The sequence below is a fragment of the Cebus imitator genome, unplaced genomic scaffold (genome assembly GCF_001604975.1).
Source record: "Cebus imitator isolate Cc_AM_T3 unplaced genomic scaffold, Cebus_imitator-1.0 Scaffold849, whole genome shotgun sequence".
Classification (NCBI taxonomy): Eukaryota; Metazoa; Chordata; class Mammalia; order Primates; family Cebidae; genus Cebus; species Cebus imitator.
Window position 1 is genome coordinate 223005 of NW_016108164.1, and position 8607 is coordinate 231611.

The window sequence follows — 8607 nt, forward strand, 5'->3', positions numbered from 1 at the left end:
TCACTGCGGTTTTGATTGGCACCTATCTGATGATTAGTGATATTGAGCATTTTTTCATGTTTCTTGGCCACTTGTATGTCTTATTTTGAAAAGTGTTCATCTCGCCGGGCGCAGTGCTGCGTGCCTGTAGTCCCAGCTACTCGGGAGGCTGAGGTGGGAGGATTGCTTGATCCCAGGAGTTCTGGGCTGTAGTGCGCTATGCTGACCGGGTGTCCACACTAAGTTCAGCATCAATGTGGTGACCTCCTGGGAGCGGGGGACCACCAGATTGTCTAAGGAGGGGTGAACCGGCCCAGGTCGGAAATGGAGCAGGTCAAAACTCTCATGCTGATCAGGAGTGGGATCATGCCTATGAATAGCCACTGCACTCCAGCCTGGGCAATATAGTGAGACCCCGTCTCTTAAAAATAAATAAATAAAATAAAATAAAATAAAAAGTGTTCATCTCTTTACTCATTTGTTAATTGGATTTTTTGTTCTTGCTTGTTGGATTCTGGATATTGAACAAGATTCTGTAGATATTAGATTCTGGATATTCGACCTTTGTCAGGTGAGATTACAGTGAGTGATGATTGTGCCACTTCACTCCTACATGGTTGACAGAATGAGAAAATGTAAAAAAACAAAAAAAGTAAAAATAATTAATACAATTCTTGGTCAGTGAAGTCTAGCATGTGATTTTACTAGCAATACCATTTGGAAGAATGAGGTCCAGCTTCAGAGAAGTGTCTGCTTTCCCACAATCAAGGAAGTAGAAAGAAAATGCTTTTTGCTGGGGTTTCTTGTCCAGTTATGACTTGTGCAGGAATTCCAACCTTTAGCACCGAGAGAAAGTGGCAGAGGATGTGAAGTAAAATGGCTGCTAGGACCATCACTGAAGGTAATGAGCGGCATGCGAGGTTGGGTCTCCAATGCCCTCATCGTCTGCTGAGGTCTGTGGACTTGCTAAGCCTTGAACTCCTGGCTGTCCAGCAAGGCACAGTGGTGAGTAGACAGGCAGCCTCCCTGAGGGAGAGCGGGAGGCAGACCAGGCTAACAGGGGCTGCTTGGTGTCATCTTCCACCTTCAGAAAGATGAAGCATTGGTTTAAGTGGCTGAGAAAAACCTGGGTCTGTTCTCCTGGGTGATCCCTCCCAGACCCTCCCCATTTCGGAGCCTCTCCCCCAGATAAGGACCATGTTTTCCCTCCAATCCTCCCCCTGGCTCTGCAGCCTCCCAACCTCCTCCCTCCTGCACCACATCACAGAGTCAACCCAGGCCCTGCTACAGCCCACAGGGCTCAGAACTGAGGCTGGGAAAGAGGGGTCTGCACCCTCACTCAGGGCCTGCTCCTCCTTCTCACAGAAGGGTCTAGAGGACCTGGTGTGTCCTGTCCAAAGAGCGGTCTCTGGATCCATGTTCCCTGGCCTTGGGTGGGCTTGCAGGCAAACCTGCTCTTTCCCCTTCACTCTCAGCCTCTCCTCACCCTGGGAGCTGCACCCACAGCTCTGAATGGAACAGTCCCCACCCCGCCCCATTCAATCCTGGCCAAGCTCAGTGGTGACCATGGAACTCCAGCAGCAGCTCAGCTCCCTGTCTGCATCCATCTGCTCCAGGCAGGGCCTTCAGCTGGCTCAGGGTCTGGAGTGTGCAGGAGGCGGGAGGGCAGGGGCACTGCCACAGAGCCCCGCGGGCAATCCCATGGGTTCTAGTGGCTCGGCCTTTTCCTAAACCTCATCCTGGACACACTCTACTCTTCACCTTCCACCTTAACTGCTGGGACCCAAGCTGCTTTCTCTGGGAATGTGGCCTTTGGAATGGGTGAACCAAGGCCCTCACCGCCCCCTCGTCCTGGGATTCCCGAGATCACTTTCTTAGCCTCCTTCAGGGATGCCCTTTCCCTTGACATCCTAGGTGAAGCTGCCATGCTGCTCCTCTCCTACTGTGCAGACTGCCCATGCCTGAGTTCCTGCTCCCTGCAGGCCACACACCACCACCCTCCCTGAATAATAATTTGCTCTGCAACAGGCATGAATTGGCTAATCCCTCTCAAGCTCAACAGGCCGTGAGCCTTGATATGGGCGCTGCCTTTCCCTTTGGCCTCTGAAGGTCAGACTCCATCAGAACTCAGGGCTGAGCTTCCCAGGTCATTGCCAACATGTGACATGAGGTATCATTGACCTGTCTCAAGTCAGGATGAGAAGGTCCCTGCCATGGGGAAGGGTGGGACTCTGGGAATTCTCCTTCCTTGTCCTCCCACCTTACCCATCTGCGCCTTGCTCCCCTCCCAGTTCTGCCCACAGTACCTGTCACTCTAAAAGACTCTCCTCAGATGCAATGTAGAATGAAGCAGAGGAGGATGAGGAAGCAGCTTGGGGGACTGAGGGTGGTGGCCATGTTTTTTGACTGGGCTATGCCTGCGGCCACAGTGGATGGTGCTGAAATGGAAACACAAGAGTGACAACCCTTGTCCTGGCCCCAAATGTTATGGGGACACCTCCTCAGCTCCTGCCGCCCCAGGTCATCCTGCAAGGCAGAGGTTTTGTCCCCCTCTGCTGTGGGGCAGCAGCTGTGACAGGTCCTGGAGTAGGAAGGCAGTGGGGGTGTCCCCTGTCCTCAGGGAGCTCACACAACTGCTGAGGGAAGAAAGGTGACAGCACAGCTCCCCCTCCTGCTGTGGCAGAAGAGGAAGTGATGCCCCAAGGTGGGGGAGGGGAGGGTCGCAGGGCTGGCATTAGAGGTGGTTTTGATGGATTTCCAGAAACAGACCAAGGGAGAGGAAAGGAAAAGTAATCCTAGAAGGGAAATCTAAGGATAAAGGTCTAGAAATACAATGACACCCACAGTTTCAAGGCTGGCGAGAAATTCACAGTGAGGGAGCAAAAGCAGGTGCAGTGGGGAAGAGGAGTCAGGAGGGAGAAGGGAGAGGAGGCTGGGAGAGCACAGGCACCCCCAGGAGGAGCCCCTCATGAGGGGTCATGTTCTTACTCAAACTCATGCTCACACACACACTCACACATACACAAACACTGACACCCACTCACACCCATACACCCGCACCCACCACAGACACTGACAGACAAGGCTGTAACTCGATGGCATCTCCAGGTGCTCCCAGTGCTCCCCTGTAGTTACCTGTGGGCTCCAGCCTCTTCTCCCTGCGCATCAGGAAGTCCCGAAGCCAACTCCTGCAGTCTCCTATGGAGACCTTCCAGAAGAACACAGTCAGTCCTCTGTCCTCCTCCCACTTCTCTTTCATCCGCCTGGCTCCAGCATGAACCACTGTCCACTTTCTGCTGTTTGAGTCAAAGAGGAGGAACTTCTGTCCATCAAATCCGAACTCCCAGGATGCTTTGCTGTGTCCATCGGCTTCACACTCACAAGACATCCTGGCCTGCAGCCTGACAGGTCCTGTCCCCAATCAGAAAGAGATCAGCGCTGGTCTTTACAAATTCCCTTCCCTGCCCCACATCCTCCTCCTCTGAGCCCCTTCTCATCTGGCCCTGTTGTCTCCTCCAGGTCCTGCCCTTGCTGCTGGGCTTCATGGAGGCCCCATATCTAATGTCTTCTCCCCGCACACAGTGCAGCCCCTGAGCCTACAGTCTGCTCCCTTCCCTCCTCGGTCTCTACTCACCACTGGGGGTGAAATCCTCCAGCTCAATGCCAGGCAGTTCCAGTCTGAGCCTCTGCCCCACCTCTCTCAGCATTTCCAGTTGTCTTCCCCAGCCATCTGTGGCATTCAGCTGCTCTTCTAGGCGACCCACAGATAAGACCTTGTCAGTGCCACAGTCATAGGAGAGGAAATTCTTCTGATCCACCTGGCCTTGGACCTCGCACCACTGTTGTCCAGGTCTGGGCAGATGGATGATGGTGAAGTTGTACCAGAGAGAGTGAGCATCTACGGGAAAAAAGAAAAAACACCGGAGAGTGTTGGGGTGAGGGAAAGACCCCAAACACTGTGACAGCAAGAGGGTTTCCTGCAGGGCGGGGCTGCCAGAGCATGGGCTTCTCTTCCTGGGCAGTGGTCTCTGCCTGTGGAGGAACCATGGATCACCAATGTGTCCATCTCCCCACTCTGCCCAGGCCTATACATACATTGGTCAGCACAAGAGCTTGCCAAGGAGGTGCCAGGCCTGCTACAGGAGGAAAGGCCTAGATGGCAGGATCTTCAGCAGCAGCCCAGGTGGACTGTGGGAGGGCACCCTGAGGATGCTGGAGCATGGCACAGTGGGTATGATGTAGTCAACATTGGATAAGGGTGAGTTTATTTATTATGGGTAACAAGACATGGTAAGTTTCCTGGAATGTGCTTCTCATCTGCTAGTAGGTTGCCCCTGGGACCTTGGAAAAAGAAATGACCCACACCGCATGAAACAAAAAATCCAGCTCTCACGTGGCGGGTTGTAGAGGAAGGAACAAAAGGCCAAGAGAAGCGCCCATGCCAGAGTGGCTGCAGCATGAAAATCCAGAACAATGTCCGTCCTCTGTGCTCACGGGAAGCCTGGGGGACTCCTGTTTACCCAGCATATAAAGAAGGCCCCGGGAGAAAGCAGCAGACTGTCATGAAGCACAGGGGTGCCTGTTGCTGAAGGCTGGGGTTGGGGGTAGGGGATGCTGGTCCTGAAATGCGCTCCCAGCAGTAACGGGGATGGAAAATCCTGAAATACCAGATATCAAATGGAGGCTGTCAACTGTCAGGAGGAAGGAGGATGCCATGATGGAAATGATTAGAGTAGTCACCATGCCAGCTGGGGACCTCAGCCATACAAAGCTATGCCCATGGCTCATAGAACAAAGCCGTCTAAGATCCAAAAGAAATGAAACTCCACACAGATACTGTTGAATTTAAATAATTACAACACACAAAGATGCAAGGATGGATGACCTGAAGGCTGAAAGTAGTCTCCCCTAAAAATAACCAAGCTCTTTTGCCCAACTTTGAGAACTGAGCCACATCTCAGACCCAGAGTCCATGACTGGGAGAAGAGCCCAGAGCCCCTGGTGGGCCCCTTCAACCCACAGCACCTGCAGGGACTGCTTCAGCCTCCCCCTGGAGCCTGACAGGCATTCACTTTGCTAACTGTTCACCAAGAAACAGCTAATACCCAGACATGCCTAGTGGACCCAGTGTGCGACCTGACCTCCTCCCAGGGATGTGAAGCATTCGCTTGCTCCCCTGTTACTCATGAGGTGCATTTGGGGCAAAGTAACGGATGGACACCTGTGTCAGGTCCAGTTAGAGGGATGTGCAGCGTTCAAAGACCCATTTGATGGTAATTTCACATTTCCTGGATTTGTACCAGGAGTGGATAGAGTTTGTAGTTAATTCTGTAACTATTACAGGTTGTGCTGGTCACATGACCTCCCCGTCACTACTCAACCCTGCCCTTGGAGCTGGGGTGCAGCCATACACAGTCTGTGAATGAGGAGTGTGGCTGGCCCTGTCACTACGGCTATTTGACCCCGGACTCCCTAAGATCCCAGAGGCATATGTGGTTGGAAAAGGTGCTGTGTGGATTTCATGGCAATTTCCAACCTCAGAATCACAACAGGGTCCCCCAGTGCTCAGAATCAAGGCTGTGCCACTCACAGCAGCGAAATCCCCTCATTTGAAAGCAGCTCCAGGTGTGTCTCTGGGCCCTGGTGGAGATGGGCCTCCAGCTGTGGGAGGGCAATTACCATGCAGCCTCAGAGCTGCCCATTGTGAGGTTCCTCACCCTCTAGGTCATTAGGAAGATAAGCCAGGCCATGAGAAGACACAGGTGGTTCTCCTGGAATGGGCAGGAGCAGAGCCACAGGGAACCCAGAAGCCGCACAAGCAGTTGGTCCCAAACCCCAGTGTGGGTAACCTTCCCCCCCCCGCCCCCAATATAGGCACCAAGCAAGAAGAGCTAAGCAGAATCCTGGCACAACTAGTGCCTGAAGAATACCTCAGTTTATAGTGTTACTACTCAGTTATTTCCTTTTATATAATCCTTTATATGTAATCATATATTAGTTCATAGAATGAGTGCCTAAGAATATCTTACTACTCAGTTATTTCCCTATATATATATAATTATATCTTTGTTGGAGGAATGCCTAGAGCAGACACGGTACAGAGCATGAATTAAGGAATAAGCAGCTTATAGTCGGTGGAATGTCTAGAGCAGACACAGTGCAGAGCATGATTTAAGGGAAAACAGTTATACCAGGACAAAAATCCATCGCCCAGGTGGCAGCGTTCAGTATCATAAAGATACCTGCTATATGGCAGGCTTGGGGCAAGAGCCACTCCTCCTAATAATGGAGTTGTAGAACCTTGCGTCCAGTTCTTGTGGAAGGCTGCCCTCAGACTGGCAATCCCTCGATCATCCGAAGGCTCAAAACCTCTCCGGATAACCTCACCTTGGTGACTGAACTTTATCAGCTCTTGTTACTGTGCTGGCTCAAAAGCATCCTCCTATAGAAATTGGAAGCTGCCAGCAGGTGGCGGTAAACCCTGACAGTTCTGTCTCTGCTTTGTGACTTAAAGCATCCTCCTATGGATATTTTTAGAAGTAGCATGCCCATAGATAGAGGTATTGCACCCTCTTCACTGTGCACGGCCCACCTCCATGCCTCGGTGACCTAATGCGGTTGGATTCCTTACTGCACACAGCCCACTTCCTTGCCTCAATGGCCTAATGTAGGGGGACCGCTTGCTGTGCACTGTCCACCTCCTAGCCTAGGTGACCTAACGGGGGTGGACCCCTTGTTTTATTGCTCCAACCCTGTCACTATCCTTAAAGATGACTTCACTCACTACCCTGCCCCCTAACCTAAACCCAATAAATACACATGCTTCTGGACATTCGGGGTCTTACCTGACTCCACTTATAGGTGGCGTGGCCCCCTTGAGCCCAGATGTGCTTTCTTTGTACTTCTGTGTCCTGTCTCTTTATTTCTCGGATCCTGCACCTCAGCACAGCATAAGGGACACCCCACAACTCTGTGGGGCAATCAGCCCTACACCTGGCACACCACGAGGCTGTACCCCCTCACCCTCAGCTCACACCTGAGGCTTCAGAGAGGGTCCCTAATGGCCCCACTGGACCATTGATGCCACTCAGCAGCAAAGAAGGGGAGAGTAGGCCCTGAGCCATGGGACCCCCACTCACATCCATCACATCCACACCACCCAGAAACCACAGGCAGGGTAGGACACACTTGTGACTCTTCAACTGACACCACTTGGAGATGACATCCTAGGGGATGGGGCACCAATTGCCAGGACACAGCAGCTGCCGTCATCTGGGGTCTGTAACCTAGGACGGTGTCCACACCTGGTCTCCCTTTTATTTCCAGGTTGCCTTGCCTGCTGTTGCTCTGCAAAGGGACAGGACTTGACACAGAGACAGAGAACCCATGGCCGGCAAGGACCACAGTGCCTTCAGCCCTTCCGTTTTAGAAAGGGTTTGCTGACTTCTGTCTGCACAGTGACTATTCTCTGTGACCCGGTCCCCAGTAGGAAGAACGGGCGGGTCTGGGCCCTAAGGGCAGAAGTGGGCACCTCTATTCACCAGCGCTCCCAGGGTCATCCTGGGGGAATGGTGCTTCCCATCCCCGCTGCACAAGGTTCTGTGGAAAGCGTGGGGTGTGTTTGCTGGGGTGTCCTCAGGAAAGTGGGGAGAAGGTGCCAGTTGGTCAGGGAGGTGCTAAGGGCCCTTCATGGGTGGGGAGGTGAGGGAGGCCTGTGGAATGACAGGGCTGGGCTGAGGTGGGGAGTGAGAGGATGTGACCTGGGAGGTGGCAGTGGATGGTGAGGGAGGGGTGGGAAGTGTCTGCTGAGCCCCTGGGTGCAGGTAAGTGGCTGCAGGAAAGCGCCAGGGGACAGGGAGCCCTGGGGGCGCTAGAGGGTTTGTGTGGTGGAGCTCAGGTGACAGCAGAGCAGGGCTGTGGCTGGTGGGGGTGTCTGTCATCGGGTCCCTGTGGAACTCCACTTCACCCCTGTCGGGACCCCAGCTTGAGTTCCAGGGGCTCTGGTTTCTCTTTCCCGACAGCAAGTGGGGCTTCGGGACTGCACCAGGGATCCCTACCCCACCTCGCCCTCTGCAGCCCTCTGCCCCCTCCACCCTCCTGAGGTTCCTTTTCCGCCTTCTTTCTTTCTTTTTCTTTCTTTTTTTTTTTTTTTTTGTAGAGATGGCTTTCACTATGATGGCCAGGATGGTCTTTATCTCTTGACCTCGTGATCCGCCCGCCTCAGCCTCCCAAAGTGCTGGGACTACAGGCGTGAGCCAACATGCCCAGCCTTCGCCCTCTCTGACAACTCCCCTGACCCTGGGGGGAAGGGGCAGCCGTAGAAAGCGACCGGAGGAAAGGAGCCGCGGAAGGGAACTGAGGGAGGGCGCAGTCCGAGGAGACAGCGCCGGTCTCCCCTCTTCTGAAACCTGCTGCAGTCCACAGCCCCCCAGAATTGGGCCCCGACCCGGAACTCACCGGTAGGCCCCGCCCTGGAGCAGCCGGACTCCAGGAGCCTACACGAGGGGAGCAGAAACAAGAGGGTTATCATTGGGGTCCTGGAGCGCAGGGGACGAGAGTCGTGGTCCAGGCGGAGACCGGCGGAGGAATCGCTGGGATTAGAATGCTCCACCCAGTCCCATCAGCCAG

General features: G+C 53.6%; 1 protein-coding gene across 1 annotated transcript; it reads right to left on the reverse strand.

Moving 5' to 3' along the window:
- Window positions 1-684: 684 nt before the first annotated feature.
- LOC108297851 (UL16-binding protein 3-like) lies at window positions 685-8607 on the reverse strand. Its single transcript, XM_017520536.2, has 5 exons — window positions 8437-8607; window positions 3614-3877; window positions 3115-3390; window positions 2286-2417; window positions 685-1063 (listed from the first exon to the last, which is right to left on the reverse strand). The coding sequence occupies exons 1-4, from the start codon at window positions 8507-8509 to the stop codon at window positions 2308-2310; spliced, it is 723 nt and encodes a 240-aa protein (XP_017376025.1). The 5' UTR covers window positions 8510-8607; the 3' UTR covers window positions 685-1063; window positions 2286-2307.

Coding starts and splice junctions, on each gene's coding strand:
- LOC108297851 (XM_017520536.2), bottom strand. CDS start 8,509: ATGATAACCCTCTTGTTTCTGCTCCCCTCGTGTAGGCTCCTGGAGTCC. Junction 3,391..3,613: donor GGAGGATTTCACCCCCAGTG/GTGAGTAGAGAC, acceptor GATTGGGGACAG/GACCTGTCAGGCTGCAGGCC. Junction 2,418..3,114: donor GAAGAGGCTGGAGCCCACAG/GTAACTACAGGG, acceptor TTTCCATTTCAG/CACCATCCACTGTGGCCGCA.